General features: G+C 43.2%; 1 protein-coding gene across 4 annotated transcripts in view; it reads left to right on the plus strand.

The window, feature by feature from the left end:
* Positions 1–22,585, plus strand: part of LOC119401499 (DENN domain-containing protein 5B) — a 63,513-nt gene that overhangs the window by 11,638 nt on the left and 29,290 nt on the right. For 3 of the 4 annotated variants that reach the window (XM_037668352.2, XM_049418776.1, XM_049418775.1), the window contains exons 8-15: positions 334–545; positions 8,749–8,915; positions 11,914–12,140; positions 13,651–13,836; positions 14,826–14,916; positions 16,783–16,942; positions 18,078–18,168; positions 20,136–20,180. In XM_037668352.2, the coding sequence (XP_037524280.1) occupies positions 334–545; positions 8,749–8,915; positions 11,914–12,140; positions 13,651–13,836; positions 14,826–14,916; positions 16,783–16,942; positions 18,078–18,168; positions 20,136–20,180 (1,179 nt within the window). The remainder of the gene's footprint in view (positions 1–333; positions 546–8,748; positions 8,916–11,913; positions 12,141–13,650; positions 13,837–14,825; positions 14,917–16,782; positions 16,943–18,077; positions 18,169–20,135; positions 20,181–22,585) is intronic. The other variant, XM_037668353.2, reaches the window with a different exon arrangement.

The following is a 22,585-nucleotide window of genomic DNA, read 5'->3' on the forward strand; positions in this document are numbered from 1 at the left end:
AGCGCTTATTTTCAACCTTTCAACTAAGGTTTTATTGCAGATCCTGAGCATACATAAACATGCATATGAAACTGCAAGAGTTTCCTCTTGCAGTTTCTGACAGTTGCAGTTTCAGATGCGTGTTTATATATGCTCAGGATCTGCAATAAAACCTTTGTCGAAAGTAAGCGCTTGTCCGGTGTTCATCTTGTCTCGGGTTAGTGTGCAGTTGTTTGTATCGAGTTGTGTGTACATGTTTGTCTGCCCTATATGCCAACCTGCCTTTTCTCGCAGCCAGACAATGTGCCTACCTTCTCTCGTTACATCATTGCTGGCACTCGGTGACATTTTCAGGCCAACCTGTGCCTAGTGGACATCGATGGCTGCAGCGTACAAGTGCCCGAAGACCTGCCCAGCTTTCCCAACAAGCAGGAGCTCGTTGCCGAACTGCAGGAGCTGCTCACTCAGTTCGGCGTTCGGACACCAGGCGGCTCGTCGTCCCTCATCACCTCCTCATCGCCCAACGTGGCGGCATCCGCAACCCTGGGGCGCAACCTCAACGACCGGTGAGTGATCTGGGCATCTGAGACATCGCTTTTCTAGTCTATTGGTATGAACGAAGAGGAGTTGATCGAGGGGCGTGTTTCTTTGCCAGACACAGCCAATGAAACCAATGGACAATGAAGCCTAGGAAAGCCTAGGAGACATAATTTTTTTTTTATTTGTTAATGTAATGATTATGACCTCAATTGAAAGTAATCAACGTTGACAGACAGAGCACCCATTCGGTCAATGGGATCTGAACCCACAACCTTTGAATTAACATGTCTTATGTTCTGCCAATTGAGCTATGACGGAGGGCACTCCCTCCTCCACTTTGCTGGATGTTTATGTGCATTTAATCCCTGGGAGTGTAACTCAAAGGTTGTGGGTTCGGATCCCACCAACAGAAAGGGTGCTTTTTCATCCACTTTAAGGGGGGACATGGCTTGTGGAGACCAAAAAAATCATCAAAGAAAAAAGTGTTTTTTTTATTACATTATTGAGATATACAGCTATTATTTTGCATGTAAAGCCTAAGATAAGTTTTATAAGATCAGTATTTCATCTGCAGTTTAGATCTGTGCAACGAGTACGAGCTGAACGTTAAATGTTTTTGGGTTATTTATTTAGCTTGTTGGAGTGACATCTCATGATCTAGAACAGCTAGAGCTGTAATTACATTTTTGACATAAAGCCCAAGCTGTATATCACAAAGTCCTGAGAGCAGAATTCTCATTTTCTGCTCATAGATTTTTTAAACTTTATTTTGTTTTTTCTTTATGGTAGTCGTGGTACAAACATTGAATTTTGATCATCTGCAGAATGACTAGTTATGATTAGATCCGAAAACTGTTTGCAACATTGCACTCATTGCATATAGTAGTATCTAGCTATCTGATAATATGCACTTTCTGCTGAACGGCTTTTTCCCTATTGTCTCCGGAAACAATAGAGAGGCAGCTTTGTGTATCTCATAAACCAGTTTACTTACAAGAAAAAGTATTGTATATTTTAAATCAGCATGAAAAACCAAAAAAGGCAAATTAGTTTCATCACGTTTGGACATAAGGTACAGCAAACATCTCCACACACCATGTCCCCTCTTAATTCCTTTCAAATGAGGTCATAATCGTAATCATAAATCACTACAGTTAAAGAAATAACAAATGTTTCCTATGCTTTTAATGGCTGGATTGTCTGTTGGTTTCATTGGTTGCGTCGTGGTATCCACGCGTCACACTTTGGTAACCTTGTATTCTCCAGCGCCGCCTGAACCAGTTCACAAGCTTCCAAACCTTGCCCATTTGTTTGATCAGTGTAGCAGTGGTGTCCTCCGAACCACACCATTCATTTTGAAGGGTGCAAGAAAAGTGCGGGGCTGGTTTATGATTTTTCTGTGCCGTTTGTGCTGACGATACCAGAATGGTGCAAACGTGCGTGCGTGATGCTGCAGCGCACCAAACGACGCGGCACACGGACTTAGGTGACGCCTGAACTTCTGCAGGTAGGCTGTGTCTGTGCTACGTAGAGTGCATTTACACCTCGGAAACTGACTTATGTGCTGTTCGCGACCTCTCAAACTTATGTGGATGGACACAAAATTTCGCGGCCGAGATAGCCTGCTGGATTGATTCCCGTGTACGTGCGTGTACCATCTGCAAAATATCGGCAGCGAATAAAGCTTGGAAGGTATTTTATATGAATTTTGAAGTTCGCGAGCGCGATCCAGCATTATAGGTCGCACCTAGTGCATTGACACCCTCGGAGGTGACCCGAAGTGACCCCCCTACTTCCCCTACGTAACCGTTGCAGCCGGTACAAGTTACGATGACGTCGTAGCCGCCATTTCTGTTTTGACGCGCTTCCCGACGGATCGCTCCTCGCCAGCGGGCCAAACATGAAGTGATTCGCCACGTCGAAAATTCCTTCGATCCCCGCCGCAAGAAAATCGTCGCCATCAGACGACGATGAGCCCGACGACGACAGACGGCGCGGAAATGCGTCACTGTTCTGTGTGCTCACGTGACCGAGCGTTTCACTCGCTAGGTGGTGATAGTTGCACCTGGCGGCTTGCCGTTTTTGGAGCTCTGTCAAACCGAAACTGAGTCTGTGTCGGTAATGAGGACCTTGTAATTAATTATCTGTCGCGCGCTGCAGCAAACGATGTGCCGTGTTATGACTAACAGGCCCCCAGCAACACATTGCAGCAAAAAAACGCGGGGCGAAAATTTTTGTGTCAGGACTCCTTTAAGCGGACAAAACATACGGCTTTCCCAACGTCAGCACGTCACCATTTGTTTCTAGTGTGGCATTGTGCCAGCACCATTGAACAGTTTCTAAATTTTTCAGGCACTGCTGTAAACCGGTTCAGCATGGTGCAGGCGAATCGAATGTTCCTCGTAATTCTGGGGCTTTGACAGTACTGCATGAAAAGTTAGTAACTCCTATATGTTTCCTAAAGAGAATGTTAGAAAGAAATAGAAATTCTTTGCATTTGTACAAGACCGAAATATGATTCCGTTGACATTGGGCACCAGCAGCTCTTCTAAGTTCTGAAATCTTTGCTGGGTAGCTAGTTAGTTGGCGACGCATATTTCTTAGTGGATGAATATTCTTGAACCGGGGGTGTTGCTGGAGCCAACGCCTCGACAAGTGAGGCGTTTTTTTTCGAAATGAGTCAAATCCATCCAAAGAGAATTTGAGAAAACGGCAAAAGTTTGCTATGCAAACTTTGCGATATTGCAATATTGCGTGTGCCAAATCGTACAACAAGAAACAAGACAATTGGGAATTTTAATATACCAGTGGCAAGAAACTTATATGGTCAGAGACTTGTAGAATTTATTGGTACAAAAATATGGAACGACATACCAACTGAGGGAAAGCAGAGCAATAACGTATCACACTGGTTAAAAAAGTACTATCAACAGCAAATGTAATGTGTATAGAAACTTATGTCACGTGCGCAACCTGTAGATACTTATGTTTTCTTTTTTCTTTCTTTTCTCTTTCAATGCTGTTAAGCTTACCACATTTAAGTTATAAACGACATGTTGTCTGTTGTTCTGTGCCATGTATTCTTTGCCTATACCATATATTTTTGTCTGTTATATATATGTGTGTGTATATATATGTGTATATATATATATATATATATATATATTTTAATCTGCTATTTCTAATTTTTTTCTATGTAGTTGTCATTGACGGTCGAAACTGTCAATTACATGTTTGTAATGAACATTTCTGTAATTACATGTCTGTAAATGACCCCAATACTAGCCTTCGGCTAAGGGGTCATACAGTGTTTGCAATCAATATGTATTTATTTCATGTGAATAAACTTCAAACTTCAAACTTCAAATACAACGCTATCAAGGCTATTTTATGATATGTTTTACATGTCGACTAGGGGAAGTTTCTGGCCACATTCAGTTAAAAAATATGCAGCAGATTTCAGCATTATTAGCATGATAACTTTGGATTTGGCTCATATTGAATTGAGACATTGAATTCAATGCAGTATTCTTGAAAAAACTTTATTGAAATTCCGGCAGCGGCACATTCTTGCTTCGCCGGCGTCGACATTGCTTCTGTTCACGATGTCGTCGACGTCTGGGGAAAGATCTCTCGCCGATCTCTTCACTTCCATCAGCATCCATGATACTCCAGCTCCGAAAGGGCGAACAAAACTTGCAGAAACACCCAGAAAACAGGCAGAGCAGTCAGGCTAGGCGGGAAATCATACGGAGGCTTTCATGTTTGCTGAATCACGTGATCGCTGAAGCGCTCTGCTATTGGCATACTGGATTTGACTCATTTCGATCCATACAGCGCATGGATCTGGCTCAATTTTGTTTTGAAACAAGATCTGTGAGCACACGTAGCTGTTAGTATTTGACCCATTTCGTTCTGATAACTCTTTTAGAGGAAAGTTGAAAGAATGTACTTGCCAATGGAGTAATATATGAGCTAGTTTCGGTTTCTGGATTTAGCTCATTTCGAAAAAAAAACGCCACAAGTGGTCTTGTCTGCTTCAAGGCAATGGCACTCTTTGGCCATCAAATGGTCCTTGCGCCATAAAACACCACATATCATCATGCTTCAAGGCAAGACAAGACCACTTGAAGAAGACAAGACCACCTCTCGAAAAGAGGGCTCCAGCGACACCCCCTATTCAAGAATATCATCTCCTTCAAGACTCCATCTTCCCCTGAACTTCTTAGCAGTGTTATACCCCTGTCACACGGCAAATCTAACGTCATTTACAATGAAAGACATTAGGTGAACTTAATGTCATTTTACCTGCCTGCTGTCTCACGACGCAATCAAATATCATTTTAAAATGATGCCCATGACCTTAGCCCTCCTGAGCTCTGACTTTAGGAGAGATAAAAATCTATCAAAACTTGCATGTAACATGCGTGTATCCTCGAGAATAGACCTTATGCAAAATTGCTGCCACCTGTCGGAGGTTTGACGAAGCTACCCATTCGGCGCCATGTTGGAGGCTTGTGGCCGAATCGTATTGCTGTCGCTGCTATAACTTCTGGCTCGTATCTGCTTTGATAGTGGGCAATCGGGGCATAAAAACGTCAGACGAGTGTGTTACCAGCATTTCCTAGTTATTACGTTAACGGTTATTACATGTAAAGAACTGCCTCAAAGCGAGAAGAAAATACAAGTTTGACACCGCGAGTCACATGTAGACCTGCCGTCGTCGAGAATGAAACTTTAATGAATGAAAGGTTACAAATTTGGTCTGTCTGTTTTCAATGTAGCGAATAAAGCGTTGTTAGCTATCTGAATATCATGCGTGTAGTATAGGATGGATGGGAAGAAGCGTTAACGCGCGACACGGCTAGGCACAGCGATGACGGAAAGAAAGTGCTGTGGACCCAATTTAAAACGTATTTCGTAAGGGACCAGGGGCGTAGCCAGGGGGAGGGGGGCGGTTCAACCCCCTCCCCCCCGAAATTTTTCAGTTTTGCTTGCGCATATATACACGCGCACATACAAACGCACGCACGAACATACATAAAGTATGGTTGAACCCCCCCCCCCCCCCCCCCCCGAAAAAATTTTCTGGCTACGCCCCTGTAAGGGACAGCCTAATGTCGAGATGATGTGTTGTGCATCTAATTTTAAATTAAAGCCGTTGTCCTCTTTTTTATTTTTTAAATAAAAAATATTTCGCAGCTTTAGTCACCGACGTATGTTATGTATAAAATTACTGCACGATTAAAATGTAAGATATTTGCGCATCTCACGCACGTGAAAAGTGAACATGAAAAGTGTTGTGTCTCCAAGCAGTAGATGCCGATCAGCTGGTGTTTTATTAAATATCCTTCCGACATGTGTTCCTATATAACACGATACGCCAAAATCACGTGCACATCGTCGCTTTCGGGGCCTACTGGTGCCTTACAATGTCAACCCGTAGCGGCAAGGCAGTTTTGCGTCGCCGACTGAACGCCTGCGAAACCACCAGCGGTAGCGCACCAACGGTCGAATTCAGCACATTTCCCGGAATAGCATTTTTTTTAGTTTCATAAGAAAAGTGCCACGCACTTGAAACACCTGTTAAAATTCCCTAGCACACAGGGGTGGATACAGTACTTTTCCGAAGGGTGATCAGGTTTTGGGAGCAACTGATGTGCTCTTCTGCGGGTATAAATTAACCAAAAAAAAAGGTAAGGGGTGGGGGTCGGTCAGGATATACGGGCCACCCGTCTGAATCGGGCAGTGATACCACATTAAATGCTTGAAAAATACGCATAGTGAAGCAATACGCGCGCAAAGCATCCCACCAAACGCTACTTTGTTAAACTCCAAAATCGAAAACAAACTACAAACAACACGCTGCAGCACAATCGGTCCGTTTGCTGAGAATCAATGACGCGCACGAGCTACCTGTCTAACATGTAATTGTTATCGTAATGCAATAAACAAGGTATTGTCAACAGCAGCGCAGGCATGCGCGAGTAGCCGCGATGCAGCTTTGAAGCTCGTACACGAAGCGGGTTTGTCTGTGCCTGTAAGCACACGGCGCGAAAAGTGTCTCGTTCCGGCATGACATGAAAGAGTGTTCTCTGATGAGTGCCGATGCTGTCACATACCGCATATATTAAGAACGGTGAGCGTGAACACAGCGTTAGTCATAAGCAGTAGCCGGAGTAACGAAACGATCTGCTGATTCTCGTCGGCGGTGAGGAAATCTAATAACGTGAAGGTTAGTTTCCTGCAAAGCTTTTTTTCAGCAACGCGATTTCCTCAATCTGAGAAACACGGCACAAGAAAATATGGTGGCATTGCCGCTCCTATCAGCTGCCACACGTTGATACGCACGCTCCGTGTGTGCACATGCGGATCGCGCTTAGCCTTGAACATGGCGGAAATGCGCACGGCGTCCTCTAGATGGCAGCAATTTTGCATAAGGTCTATAATCCTTCTATCGCTAAAAAGCTGCCTCAAGAATATAAACGCAGCCATTTCACACAACTTGCCACAACTGCACGACACAAACGAAGTCAATCCAAAGAGCCAATTGAAAATGAACATAGCCAACGATAAGACAGGGCATGGGTAAGTGAACTGCAGCATGGGAGTGTGACTGACACTCCAGCTGCAGAAATGAGACGGCGGTACTGAATTCGTGTAGTCACCACCTCGATCACCAAAACACATGTCATCGGACGATCAACACCCGCGAAACAGGCAACAATGACAACAGAGCACAAATGAAACATGGCCGGCGTCCCGCCGCTGTTGTTGAGAGTAGCTTTCTTTGAGAAACTTTTGCACGTACTACTTCATTATCAAACCAGTAGTTAGTTAATCTAGTAAAGAATAAGGTATTCACAAATTACAAAAGTTAGTGTACATAAGTCAATAACCACCTCCTTAATAAAAGGTCCCTGGCGTCGAGACCACACATTCGGTCCGAAATTGAATGCGAATGTGCAAGGGCGTCCGCAGAACTTTTTCCAGGGGGGTGCATAAGCAGAGTGTGGGGGAGGGGAGGGGGGCACACAGCATAGGTAGCTTTTGTTTCATTGCCGTGACATGACCGGCAAGATTAGTCCATAGCAGTATGTAACGTGCAAAGTTGGCTGGTAATCCTGAATGATGTTTCACGCGGATATGCGGGACTGGAGTGTGCTAATCAAGCTGTGTAGCTTACTGCTACTGCATAGAAAATTATTATCCAAAATTCCAAGGGGGGGCAGCTGCCCCCCCTTGCACCCCCCTCCGGACGCCCATGCGAATGTGTTTTGTAACTCATTCGACTGAAAATGCCATTTTCATCTAATGGCATTAGTTTCTCTGTGTGACAGCAAACAAATGGCATTACAAATGAATGACATTCACTGCAAATGACATTTGATTTGCTGTGTGACAGGGGTATTACAGCACGTATAATCCCAGTAAAAACGAAGGACTGACAGGACAGTGCGTTTTTGCTCAGCTAAAAAGCATGGGTCACAGTACGCCGCCATCTTGTTTTCTTATTGCAACCTTTTCACAGCAACACTGTCTTAGTCTACCCTGTGCCATCGTAGTAGTAGTAGTAGTAGTAGTAGTAGTAGTAGTAGTAGTAGTAGTAGTAGTAGTAGTAGTAGTAGTAGTAGCAGTAGTAGTAGGCGTCACACAGGTCACATGATCAAAGGTGGGAATAAAGCTGTATAACGAAATGATGCTCGAAGTGATGATGATAATGACGACTTTTGGTACAAAATACCGGGATAGGAATTTGCAGTTTCCATAATTACGTTAGTTGGAGACTTACATTAATTGTAATAAACCAAGATAAGGCAAAGCAATTCACGCTTTCATTAATTGCATTAACAAGAGATATCTGTGATAAACCAATTCAAGGCACCTCAGCGCGTAAGAAGGTCATGTAGATAACAGGGCTCACCACATAGCATGATTCCGGCTGCGCCGGCGTAAAGTCACGTGACGTGAGACGTTTGCTGAAACGCGTGATCTCGCTACAAATCGTGTGGCACGAGGAATTCGCTGAAACAGCATTGCCTGAGCCCACAAATCACATGATCTCACTTTGCCCAGTCATGTGTAAGCACGTGTATTTCAAATCTAGTGGCGGATTTACAACACCACATGTTCTTGCTAGCCAGTCACACACGCTTGCAGCTTTGCTGTCCAACGGCCTTCACGGCGTGCAACTGGCTGAATTTCTTGTTTGTTTGTTTTTGTGCACAGGCCGTTCCCTCGTCGGAAACACTCCTGGAGTCTGGAGAGCGGTGACTCCGGAGTGAGCAGCACGGGTAGCAGCGCACGGAGCTCCTTCACGAGTTTGGGCACGCCGTCGCCTCTCTTGCAGCACAGTGAGGCGTTCCAGCGCATCACAGCTGTCGCCAAAAGAGCCGGTCAGTCGTGGCTGTTTGCCGTGCCGCAATACTTTGCCGTCGCACTGTTGGACAGTTCCGTTGTCTATACAGTCGAACCCCGCTACAACAAACGCCGCTTCAACGAAATTTTCGGTACAACGAAAAATTCTCAGTTTCCCATCAACAGTCCATAGGAATCAATGCATAAATATGCTCGCCACAACTAACACTTTTTCTGCTGCCATTCCGCTTCAACGAAATTTGACGATGCAATTCCGGGCTCAAAAACTTCATTTACCGTGCAATAAACACAATCTCGAACATTTTGGTGCATTTTGGAACATAAAAATACGACTTCAAAGTTTAAATCGCGTATTGGCACCACCAGAAACCGCCGCTGTTGACTGAGCATGGGGGCCGCCATTGCTTGATAGCAACGGCGATCAGACTGCCCTGCTTTCGCAACTGGCTTGAGTTGCTTCTTAGTCTGGGGTGCATTCGCGGAACGATTCTTTTTCCGATGCCTTTCCAGTGCTTTTCGTGCTTTTCGCGCTTTGCTTGTGGTCAGAGCGACGGTACATCTACCTTATCAACGCGAGCAGCTCTGGGGTGCAATCGCGGAACAATGCTTTTTCCAATGCCAATGCTTTTCATGCTTGGCCAGTGCGACCGGTGGTCAGAGCAATAATTCGTCCTCGTTATCAACGGGATGAGCCAGCCGCGAGTGGTGGATGATAAGAATAGCATAGATTAAGGCGTAATTCATCGCTCTGCGATAGCACGCCTGCATCTCAGCGTTGTCGGCGAATAGATAGTGTTAGCGTATTAGTGCAACTGTGCAGTTCGTGTTGCACGCCCGTGCCTCTGTTTGGTTCCTTCGCGGAAGCCGTTGTTTCTGCATGCTTTTCAACGTGGCGTCGCTATGCATATATGAAAATCACGTCATGACGCTGCTGGGGAAACAAAGAAAGCAGCAGACACTTTTTTAATTTTGGAAATAAAGGTTTCTCTGTTCTACTAGCTCAGGTCAGCTATATTTTTTCGATTTCACTACAACGAAATGTTCACTTCAACGATGTTAGCGTATTAGTGCAACTGTGCAGTTCGTGTTGCACGCCCGTGCCTCTGTTTGGTTCCTTCGCGGAAGCCGTTGTTTCTGCATGCTTTTCAACGTGGCGTCGCTATGCATATATGAAATTCACGTCATGACGCTGCTGGGGAAACAAAGAAAGCAGCAGACACTTTTTTAATTTTGGAAATAAAGGTTTCTCTGTTCTACTAGCTCAGGTCAGCTATATTTTTTCGATTTCACTACAACGAAATGTTCACTTCAACGATGTTAGCGTATTAGTGCAACTGTGCAGTTCGTGTTGCACGCCCGTGCCTCTGTTTGGTTCCTTCGCGGAAGCCGTTGTTTCTGCATGCTTTTCAACGTGGCGTCGCTATGCATATATGAAATTCACGTCATGACGCTGCTGGGGAAACAAAGAAAGCAGCAGACACTTTTTTAATTTTGGAAATAAAGGTTTCTCTGTTCTACTAGCTCAGGTCAGCTATATTTTTTCGATTTCACTACAACGAAATGTTCACTTCAACGATGTTAGCGTATTAGTGCAACTGTGCAGTTCGTGTTGCACGCCCGTGCCTCTGTTTGGTTCCTTCGCGGAAGCCGTTGTTTCTGCATGCTTTTCAACGTGGCGTCGCTATGCATATATGAAATTCACGTCATGACGCTGCTGGGGAAACAAAGAAAGCAGCAGACACTTTTTTAATTTTGGAAATAAAGGTTTCTCTGTTCTACTAGCTCAGGTCAGCTATATTTTTTCGATTTCACTACAACGAAATGTTCACTTCAACGAACTTTTTTCCGAGCATCGTCAATTTAGTTGTAGCGGGGTTTGACTGTACAGTCGATTGCTCTTGGTATTCCACGTTACTTGGAGAACTCCGCATTTGTATCGGACTGCCTGGTGGCTCGTGCCCTGACTAACCACTTCACCAGTTCATCCTATCATGTATGCAAGTCTCTGAAACCTTAAAAATATTCGTTGCAGCCCTGTTGTCATTAGCTGATAATTGAGCTTTTGTACTTAAAGCAGTGCGTTTTCATCACTGACCTACGCCACTGCATAGACTGAGGCCATCTTGTGAGCACAAAAGCATTAATGCTGCCTTTCACATCAAGCTCTTACCAATGTCAAAAACATGGCTTTAATTGTATTTTATCATACCGCACGAGCAATTTTTTGGACCTACTGCTTTCTTAGAGAAAGGTGCTCCTTACAATTGGGTGAAAACGTTAGTAGTTATGCTCTAAAGAACTTGCTGTTTGGCCTGTTGGTGACTCGTCATGGTAAGATCATCAGAGTGCTATTCACCACACTCGCACGTGCACACACAATCATCAGCATGCCTGCAAGTGTCTCGAATGATTTTGTACGTTGTTTGTGCTTGTATGCCAATGTGCCAAATTGAACTCTGTACTCTGTCACAACCTAAGAAATAATGCAGACTCTGCCCACAAAACCACGGTGTGCCTGTCATTCACATGTGAAAGGCAATCATGCTAGCTAGTTTCCACTCAAACTGTAAGTACTTTTTCTCGGCTAATGTAAATTTAAGCATATTAATACTTTTAAGGTTCATACTTCCTAAAACATTACATTTCGCTGAGCAGCAATGTCAGAATTCCTGATGAAATTTACTAGGACGCTCCAAGTTTCTGACCTAGAAGCAGCGACACAAACATGTGTCTGTATGGGAAAGTTGACTATCTGAAGCACTCAGGAAATGCTTGAAGCAACGAAAATGGGTAAGTGCTATTGGGCGGAGCATCTATGCAAAATCTCAGAGGAAGGAACCGCAATGGCCGTGGGCAGAGCTAACATTTTTTATTATGTTGTACTCAACTATAGTTACTTGACAAATTCAGTGGTAGCAATCAAATGAATGCAGTGCTCTAGCTCGACATTCTTTCGGTCATTTATCAAGCAAGGTTGCAATCTCACTCCGCTCTTTATCTCTCCCTCTCCGCCAGGCGTGATGAACTCTCTCGAAGACCTGCGCCGTCCCCGTTGCCTGGACAACAGCGAGGGCAAGCTGAGTCTGCTTCGGCAGCCGCAGCAGCACACCTCGGCCGCCGCGGCAGACCGCCACCCGCAGCTGGAGGAGCTGCGGCTCAACAACGCCGTGCGCGAGATCTTCTTCAACCGCTTTCTGCACATGTTCCGCTCGTACGACCACTTCGTCATACAGCCCAACCAGGTATGAATTGAAAACAGCCAAACGTTGTGCATGCCGGTGTTCCGTGTTTGCAAAAACAATGCAGACGACAGTGCTATATACACTCAAACCTCGATATAACGAACACGGATATAACGAATTATCGTTTATAATGAAGTAAATGAATAGTCTTGTCATAGATACAGTGTTACAAATAAACGTTTATACCGAATTTTCGGATATAATGAAGTTATGTTCATGGCAGATGTGACTGTTATAATGAGGTTTGAGTGTAATAAAAATTCAGGAGCCCAAAACTTGGTGTGGGCATGCCTGACATACTGCTTTTCTTTCCTTCTTTCTTTGACATTGCACAATGCTCCCTCCTAACATAAGCGTTCAGTTTTATTATAGGCAACGGCCGTCCCCGAAACAACTGTTTTCGGGCTGAATCAGCAGTGCGTCCTTTACATTCTTTCCAGCACTCATCAGCCTCAAGAACGGCCCAGTAAAAGGACTATCACACGATCATGAAAACACAGATAAGCAGTTCAGTTTTTTCGAAGTTGGAATTATCCTGAAACCTGCAACTCCTGAAATTGACCTTACACGTTGTCCAGCAGATTGCTTTTATTCCACCAACACGAAATATTTCAATGCTGCGCCCATAGCAAGAGTACTGCTTCTCAGTTGTATTTTGCATCGTCGGTAGAACGCATTCATATGCTTCAATTCAGTTTACATCAGGCAAGCATGGGCTCGTGGCCTAGTGGTTAAGGCACTCCCTTTCGGACTAGAGAGACCCGGGTTCAAACCCCAGCCCCCGAACAAAAATTCACTTAGCTTTATTTATTCATTCTTCGGTGTGTATCAGCTGTGGTAGGGGAGGGTTTTTGGGGGAGCGCGTCACATGTTTCTTTCTGCGGCGGTGGGTTTTTTGGAACACCACCGCCAACAGCTTCGCAGGTCAGTCAAAACAATTTTCGCTTGAATAATTGTTCGGGTTTTACATCCCAAAACCATGATATGATTATGACAGTCGGCGTAGTGGAGGGCTCCGGATATTCCGCCCACCTGGGGTTCTTCAACGTCCACTTAAATCTAAGCACATAGGGCTCTTAGCATTTTTCCTTCATAGAAATGCAGCCGTGGCCGCCGGGTATCAATCCCGCAAACCTCAGGTCAGCAATTGAGCACTATAACCACTAGACCACTGCAGCAGGCCAGATGACAAAGCCGAGAAGAGGACTAGGTGAACACAGTGCTGATAGAGCCAGTACAAGTTGTCATTCATAGTCGTTGCAATTTCCTTTGAACTTTTGAACATAAACATTGCTTTCTATTTGTACCTTTGTCTACGAACCTCCATGCCCATATACAGCACTCGAGATCCATATCTGCCATACTTCACCCACACATGTTGCTTGTCTAGCCATTGCACATATGAATAGTTACAGCGCTCTTAGGCAGAAGAGGTCCTTGTGTCACTAAAACACGTCAATGAATCAATGATTCGATCAGTCTATTAATCTATCAATTTTTGACAATTCAGAAGGACATGGAGCAGTGGCTGTCATCGCGGGACACCGTGCACAACTTCGACAAGACGACATTCCTGTCCGACCAGCCCGAGCCGCATCTACCATTCCTGTCGCGCTTCATTGAGACGCAGATGTTCGCCAGCTTCATCGACAGCAAGATCCTCTCGCTCTGGGAAGAGCCCGATCCGTGCCTCAAGGTCAGTTAACTCGATCTGAGGTCACCGAACCTTATGACGTGGTCGGTGACACTCCCGTTGAGTCACTCGCTTGAGGCGCCAATTAGAGGGGTCATAAACCACCCCACGGGCTTGGTGAGAAAAATCGTCCTGCAGATAGCAGACACTGCTGTGAACATTTCAGCAGAATCTTGCAGTTGTGCGCGGAAAGGTGAGTTTAAAAGTGGAGCGCGAAGTTGCCATTTTCATACAGAGGCCCTCTCTTCATCCAGAGGCCTTTGTTCACTCTCTTTGGAGCTGCCGGCACCGGCTGTCTGACGTCGAACAGCTTGTTGTTGGCCAATAGCCGACATAAATTAAGAGCGACGTTTGGATCAGATGCGCTTTTTTCCACGGGGTACCACCAAGTGCCGGCACTGTGCTCCATAGTCTGCTAACATTGCATAGTGAGCCACACTTGTGCACCAGAATCACAATGGGAGAGAGCGATCAGTTTCATCACGTGCGCTCAAGGTCATGACATGCACCGGTGTAACTTCTTTACCCCGTGCCATCCCTCCCTGCGTAGCTTCCAGTGCACTCGTCAGGACGAGAGGAGAGAGAAAAAGCTTAAAGCGTGCTACAAATCTCTGTAATTCTGCTCGTTCTTGACAGACTCAAGAAATCTTGTGGCAATCGATTTGTGAGGTAATAAACTCCAAAACTTTTGTTATTCGATGATTATTTGGAAAAGTGGTTCATGGCCTCTTTAAAAGTGTGGTTGGCAGGTGCTCTCAGTTGTCCATTTTGTTCATACAGTCCTGGGGTCCATCTAAAGCATTTTAAACGATTGTTCAGACAGCTTTGCAGCTCCACGCCACCACTTGCCCCGTAGATGTGGTGTGTAACAACAGCTGCGAGAGAGAAAAAGAATGTCATCTTGTGCTTGATGTCATCGATGCTCTAGGTTCTTCAACCTGGCTCTCCATTTAGCATTGCCGTTATGCAGCACGTTCCTCCGCTATTTTCAGATCTTCGACAACCGGATAAAACTGCTTCGCAACCATTCCAGTGAGCCCATCATCAACCGCTACGAACGCTGCACCGTGTACAAAGAAACGGGTAAGCCTTCCTCCGTAGAGCTGCAAATCCAAGCAACTCTACAATTGGGTGAATATAACAGTTTCTCTCTTTCTGTTGGTTTGCCGGAGCGGTGTTTATAACTGATAGCTTCAAGAACACCGTTACTTTCACAAGATTTCTCATGGCTCAGTGCTGCTCTCGCCAGTGTCTATGGACAACAGAGTTTCTGGCATTCAAAAAGAAAAGAAGAAACCATGAAACGCTGTGTTGATCACATGTACTATTCTCGGTTACAACTTGAGAAAAAATGTCAGCTCTGCCCACAGCCATTGCTGTCCCTCCCACAGACCATTCGCACAGATGCTCCTTCCAATAGCGCTTACTCATTTTCATGATGACAAGACGTAGCCATACAGACATGAAGTCTGTAGATATGTCAAGATGATGTCAAGACTTTGCCATACAGACCCATATTTGTGTCTCTGGTTTTAGGTCAGAAACATGAACATCCCGGTAAATTTTGTCAGGGTTTCTGACCTCGCTGCTCAGCCAAAGCTAATGTTTTAGATAGTAACGAAGAACCTTTAACTCGTTATATGTGTAGTATTTACATTAGCCAAGAAAAAGAACTTACTGTTCTCGCACAAACTAGCTGGCACGACTGTCTTTCACAGGTGAAGTGCAGGTGTGCCGCGTTTCTGTGGGCAGAGCTGCCATCTTTTTCTTAGGTAGTAACTAAGTCTAGCACAGGCTGGATGTCTGAAAGGCCATCCTCAAAATGCCGTCGCCATCACTTGGCCATCGTCTTTTTCTGCTGATGTGTCTGCATCACAAATGATGCAATCTTGAGTGTCTTATTTTCTTTCTCTTGTTTTTCTACAACATACCCCTTGTGTAATGCCTGCTCGTGGAATGTTTCATTGGGATAATTCAATGAATTTAAACAAATTCATTTTAAGACTGCAATGGTTCACATTCCCCAACTAGTCGTTAAGGAATGTAAGGAATGCCAAAAAATAATGCAATTAAGTATTCTCTCTTTCTGTGAATGATCATGTAGTGGAATGTCTTAGATTCACTCGCAGTTTGAACAGTAGATGTAGAAAAAGTTGCAAATGCCGATTGCCTGCCGAATGGCTTACTATGTTGATTGTTTTGGTATTCTATACACGTTTTTTGTTTCTTTCCTTTTTTGTACTACATTCTGTGAGTCTTGCTACATGAATAACCTCATAATTTGTTGACCACTCTGCAACATCATGTGTTGATATCAGCAGTATTGTCGAATAAACAATGATCAAGTGAATAAATCGTCATTGGTATGTTTTGATTAATAGAGGGCAGAGTCACAAATATTTACAAAAGTGATTGTATCTCCGAAAAGGATTGTATCTCCAAAAGTCTTGCTGGGAAAAATAATATGACAATGCCCCCTCCTCCCCCCCTCCACCCCCCTTTTCCCCCTCCCCCTTGCCTTCTACATGTCAGCCCATTACAAGTAAGAGCAAGACATTCACGAATATCTGCTTGAACAAACACTTACAAGTGCAGTTTTTTGCCTCGAATAGTGAGCGAGTGGAATTTTTTTCTCATTGATGTATTTGAGTCAAATGATTTCATGGCTGCATTGACAAACTGTTTTTGCAAACTTCAGCAATGTCGAAGTGTGGTTCCTGCTTCCTTTTATGCATTATGTTCATTATGTGCAGCATTGTTTATGCATGTTTGTATTTGGGCCACAGTATTGGCCTGCAGTATTTCTAAATAAATAAATAAAATGATCCACTGTGAATATGACCCCGGTGCCATTTTTGTGGTGCATTGGCATGCAGCAATATGTCGCGAGCTTTGAAAGTTTTGTCTGGAGACCCCTTGTGGAGCACAGCATATGCCGAACACGTGCAGAATTGCCCATCGAGAGCCGGCTGTCGGCACCGGATTTGGTGGCACCGGTACCGAAGATTGTCGACCCCACGGTGGACCTGCCGGGGCGCCGGAACCACAGGCCGGGGGTCTTTCCTCAGCTGGAGTCTGGCGTGCTCAACCGAGAGCCAGCACAGTCAAAGTATGTTGATCATTTCAGTAGTGAGGCGTTCATTGTTTTGAAACGCCTGCCACATTTCACCCTGGGGTAGGGGGATGGTTGTCAGAATACAGAAACACCTTTAATTCATTGTTAGGTGTGGATGCGCGTTTGCAGTGCCCAAGTAGTGGATATTAATCCATAGTCCTTTTCTCTGTGGTATCCTTCCTAAAGAGTGTGCTTCACTGGGATGTTAAAACTTTCAATTTGATTTGATGTTGAATAGTACTTAGGAAACTTAGTTTTTATGCAAGGATAATAGCTCTGTTCTTTCTTTAAGTTAGCTGGTGCACATTTTTTAAAATTCCCTTGGAGTTTTTATATTGGCCTACTGTATTAGTGTGTTGAATTGGGCTGGTTGGTAAGATTGTTCGAATTAAAGGATAGATAAGCCGTACTAGGAATGAGCCAAAAATCCTATTTGCCTAACAAAATTTGATTGAACTTTCATGTAAGTGTATACTAGAGAACAGTCAGTACAAATAAATAGATAATGCGAGATATCATGGCGCTCTAATGTGAGCCATTCTTTTGTTACATAAAGGTATGCTCTAACCAATACTTTGAATCAGAGTATGTGTTACCGCGCAAACTTTAATGGCTCGAGGATTATGAGACCCATGTGAAGAATCGAGAAATCCGAGGGACTTTTTGAATTTTTTTTTAATTCCAACAACCACATAAATCTAGCAGGACAGTCAACTTTTGTTGGTGTCTCATGTCTGAGACTATGTGGAAAGAGAAAATGAAACAAATAACTATTTCCTTGTGTTTTAGGACTTAATTACTTCCTCTCAGAAAAAGATTAAGAAGAATTTTTACATTTTGCTGAACTTTCTTTTTGCACTTTAAAGCGTTAAATACAGTAGACTCTCGTTAAACAGAACCGAAGGGGACCAAGAAGATATGTTCCGTTTAACGGGAGTTCCGTTTACTGAGAGATGAACAGGGTTGCAACATTCAGGTACGAAACCAGTCTAGTAGAGGCAATTGTTCCGTTTAAGCACCAATTCCGTTTAAGAGGTTTTCGTTTATGGACAGTCTATTCTAATGGTTCTTGTAGAAGCAATTTGCATTCTGGTGACGCTTTTTATTTGGCTGTTTGCTGCCATTTCAGGGTCAAAAAACGCGCGCACGCCCAGTTTCGTAGGAAAGACCGCTCCATCCAGCAAGCTGAGCACTTGAAGCTCACAGCTGAGCAAAGAGAGGTGAGTGTTGTGTTGGACTCGAGAAGAAGGGAAAAAGAACTTGTGCGATAATGTGGGAGTGTTAAATTCTAGGTAATTCAATTCACATTAAATATTTTAGGGACATTTTTATTTCTGGCTTTCAGTGAGTAACTTAACTGCTATTTAAGTGATAATCTAATCAGGGCGCAATCATGTACGCATTCTACAAACGAACCAGCATTTTTACCGCATGCGATTGTTCAAAGCTCACGCGGATATCACAAGAAGGGGACGTATTTGTGAGGTTCGAATATTTTTGTGCGGCAAAAACGTTTGTATATAGAGAGCTTACAAGATCGCATCCCTGAGCTCGCGAAATGGTGAAATGTTCAGAATCAGCGTTTGCAACATGTATGTTTCGAAGCATGAATTGAACCGCTGTTTCAAAGTACTAGTGAATCTAGAAACGTAACATGTTCAAGTACTTTGTGAATTTTTCAGTGTTTTAACTTATGAGCACTGTATGAGAGCCTCTGGAAAGAAAATAATTCAGTGGTTATTTAGTGCTAAAGGTGAAATAAATGAGTTAGCAGTACAATTAATTACATTCAATTACCTTGACAGCCAAGACAAGTCTACATCAGCCAGCACTAGCCAATATTACTCACCATTAGCAAAAGTGCTTGTGTTATGTGAGTAAATACACTAGGCCAGCCACAAACTATTGGTCAGCTTCGAAAAAAAAAAAAAAACTGGTTAACATTGTTTCTCCACTTCGGCCCTCCTAACGCTAATGCAACGAAAAATTTTCTAGGATACACTTACTTCAACACTTTATTTCACGTGGGTGATCATTTTTCATGTTGTCCAAAACTCGCGGAATGATTCTCAACTAGAGCGGCCGCAAAGTGGGTAGATGCTTATGAACAACTCCTTTATTGATTCTTTATTTCAATAAAATAAAAAGAAAACACACGTAGTGAGGGACTTGCCAGTTGTGTTGTGGCACCGTACGCTGTTGTAAAGACGGGGTTTCGAGCCATAAATGCTTTCAGGAACTCAAATTCAATTTTTTGTTTTCAGATCATTCTCACAGTAAGTTGTACTCATTTGATTTTTAAGTATAATAATCTTAATTTATGGAAGATGGGCATTCATATTATTAGATTCATGTTCCGAATTACCACTTGGCAGCTTAATGATTGAGAAAAATGACATCAAATTATGCACGTTTAAGCCACATAAGAGGTAGCTGACAACGTTCGACGCCTTTATGAAAGCAGTACCTTTTTTTGACCTGTTAACAGAAAACGGTGTCAGTTCGTGACCGAAGTGAACATGTTTCAAGTAGAGGCCTTCTTTAGCAAGGTGTTTTACACAGTCTAATTGCATAACCAATGTGAAGTGGGTACAATTTGTGTGAACGAGTGAATTTATTAGGCAACATTATTCCGATTCCTTAGTGTGCTTACCTTAAATTTGCAAGAGCATAAATCCTCTACCTTTATTTTTATGGGGCAGTAGTGCCATTTCAGCAAGACGAAAAATATTGCGGCATTGTGTTCAATCCGAGCACTGACTTGTTTAGCACTCGTTTTTTTTTCTTGCTGTATTTCTTAGAACAAGCGAGAAAACACAACACAAGTTAAAACAATGGTTGCTTGCTTTATGAAGGCTAGTTTGCATCATATGTTATAGATGGCATAACAATAAAAGGTAAAACGAAAAATAAAGCGTAACAGTAAACCCATAGACATTACTAAGTAAGGCTTTGTTCTGGGTTTTATGGTGTTTATTTATGACTGAATAAATAAAAAGGAAGGTATTCATCAGACAACCAATGATGTTCTGCACAAGATTTTTGTGCCTGAATATTCAAGTTTGCTTGGTTTCTTTTTTTTTTTATTTTGTTGCTCCTTGCATGACAATTTCCGTGTGTTTCCTTTTTTTTTTCTTGTTTGTATTCTACCTTTTTTTCTTTCTTTTGTTTCTTGTCTTCTTTTTAGTCTGCCTGTGTTGGCACGAAATCGAAGCATGCACAATTGTGGCAAGTGAGTACAGCCTCGAGGCAACTCTGTGGTTTTAACGCTTCTTGTCATTTGCTTGAGCGCATTGTGTAACGACGTGACGGTTGTCAAAGTGTGTTGTGCAACGACTCGAAAATGACGTGTTGCCTTCCTCGTGCCTTTTGTTGCTTTTGAGAGTGGACGCAAAGCCACTTTTACGTCTCTCACGAATGCTTGCTGTGAAAATGTTCGTCTTTGGTTCCGTTCATCCGATGGTTGTTTCAAAACCCATCATGAGGCCTATACCGTACCGTGGAATACGGAATACTATTCCGTGCTGGTCCTACCTGTTTTGCCATTCCAAGATATGTCAGAGCCACCCACATGTGTCGGCGGCGGGAAGTATGACGACACAGAGCAAACGGAATGGTATTCCGCATTTCGTGGTACAGTGCATAACTGCAGATGCATCATCAAACTCAAGGAGTTCTTAAAGCAAAGCCTCAAATTCGTTGAAGATTTGTTCGGGAAAAATAGGACCTCAAGCTGCTATTTGTAATGCTTGCTCAAGGAAATTATGGTGTCAAGTTTCTATTTGTAAGGTTTGCCGTGCTTTCACTTAGTATTATCATGTGGTAATACTCCTATGAAGCCTATTTTATTTTTAAGTGCGCTAAAACTGAAAGAGAAAGTAACACCACAAAAACTTTTGTGCCTTTAGTCCATACAATGTCTTAAGTCGGATGACAGTTGGTAATACCTGACATACATCCATTTGTTTTGAGTTAGTTTCATTGTATGTGCCTAACTGCTCTTGTCGGGCTCACAACATCATCCTTCACTTTTTCTTTTGTGATACTCACCAGGTTGTTATCGTCATGTTGTTTCTGGTAAGCTATTGTGAAAAAAAAATGGTGGTACTTTTTGTACAATTACGAACTCATACTTGGTACCTATTGTCTCATCATTCCTCATTGCCACCTCACCACTGACGCACGTCATCAAAATGTCATCAGAAGAGCAGGGGACATTTACCAGAGGCAGTCGCAAATTTTGATCAAATAAAAACTGCTCATAACTCTAAAATAAGAACACTCTTCATGGCACACATTTTTTGTAGAAGCATCTATTTATTGCTTTGCTACACGATATCCACCAGCGGTGTTTGTGTAAAAATAACAGTGCAGTTAGTGTATAAAAATGACAGTAATACTAATAGTTTTGTGATAGTAGAAATAACAGGATACTGTGCTAAATTATGCGGAATAATAATAGTATAGTGGTTACTGTTGAGAAGCACATCACTCTGAGAAAGGTGTAATTAGGGTGTAAGCATTTTAAGCATTTTAAATGCACCCTGTGTGTGCACTTTCCGTTTAAAGCAGGTGTCATGATGCCCAATAATGGCTTCTACTGGGAAACATCACATGCTGTTGTTAATTTTGCTGTGCACAATTCAGCATTGTTGGCTGAAGTGTTAAATGGCTCCATTCAAGAATAATAAGCAGGGTCATGGGACACAGGTCCACAACATTTTTGTGCGCCTCACCCAAAGCCACTGAAAACCTTCGCCTCTGACACACTGTCACTGCCAAAACTTCGGGGGACAGAAACGCAAATTATGCACCATGAAAATAAACTACACCCTAAGGGCACTAAAGGCAGATAAAAATTTAGGTTACAGTGATAGATTAATTATTCCAGGACAGAAGTGAAAAAGTAAGTTGCACTTATCGGTGTATTTTGTCTTTGACATAAATAAAATGTCTTTTCTTTCTTGAGCCAGCAGAGATGAAATTGTAGAACTTTTTTTGTTAGCACCCTTATAATGTGCATTGCGAAGCAAAATGATGCGCTGCATAGGTGACGAAAGCCTCGAGAACACGAAACGGATAAGGACCTTTGCGCGCATCGTTTCACTTCGTAGTGCCATAGAAACTAGCCCCAGTGGAAGCACTACTTAACGTTATTATAACGTGCACTTTGCATAACTTTCTATTCATTGCTGCAGAAAGTTGTCGGCGTGTGTATGTGTAGCATTGTTACATTTTGGGTGCAAGAAACTGGTTTTGGGCACGGTTCTTGGTGTTAGTTGCTCGTCGGGGTACGCTTCAGTCTCGTCAATTACTTTTCTCGTTTTTGTGTTTTTTCGGTTTGTGGTTTTAACACCCTGTTTTATTTTTTTTCTCGCGCTGTTTTTCCCTGGTTTTCTGTTTTCCTCTTCCACAAAATTGCACCAAACAAAAGTACCAAGTGAGTTTCAGTGCACTCGCTACATTTGCACTCCATTTCGTCTGCATGCCTTTTGGTGTTTTTTTTTTCTTCTATTTGTCATGAGGTGATCAAGAGCGGTACAGTAAGATAGCGGTGGTGGCTTCTCGATGGCTAAAAAGAGTATATATGTCTGTTTTTTTTTTTCATTATTATTATTTTGTGGTGGCTGTGTCTGG

Source organism: Rhipicephalus sanguineus, chromosome 8 (genome assembly GCF_013339695.2).
Source record: "Rhipicephalus sanguineus isolate Rsan-2018 chromosome 8, BIME_Rsan_1.4, whole genome shotgun sequence".
Classification (NCBI taxonomy): Eukaryota; Metazoa; Arthropoda; class Arachnida; order Ixodida; family Ixodidae; genus Rhipicephalus; species Rhipicephalus sanguineus.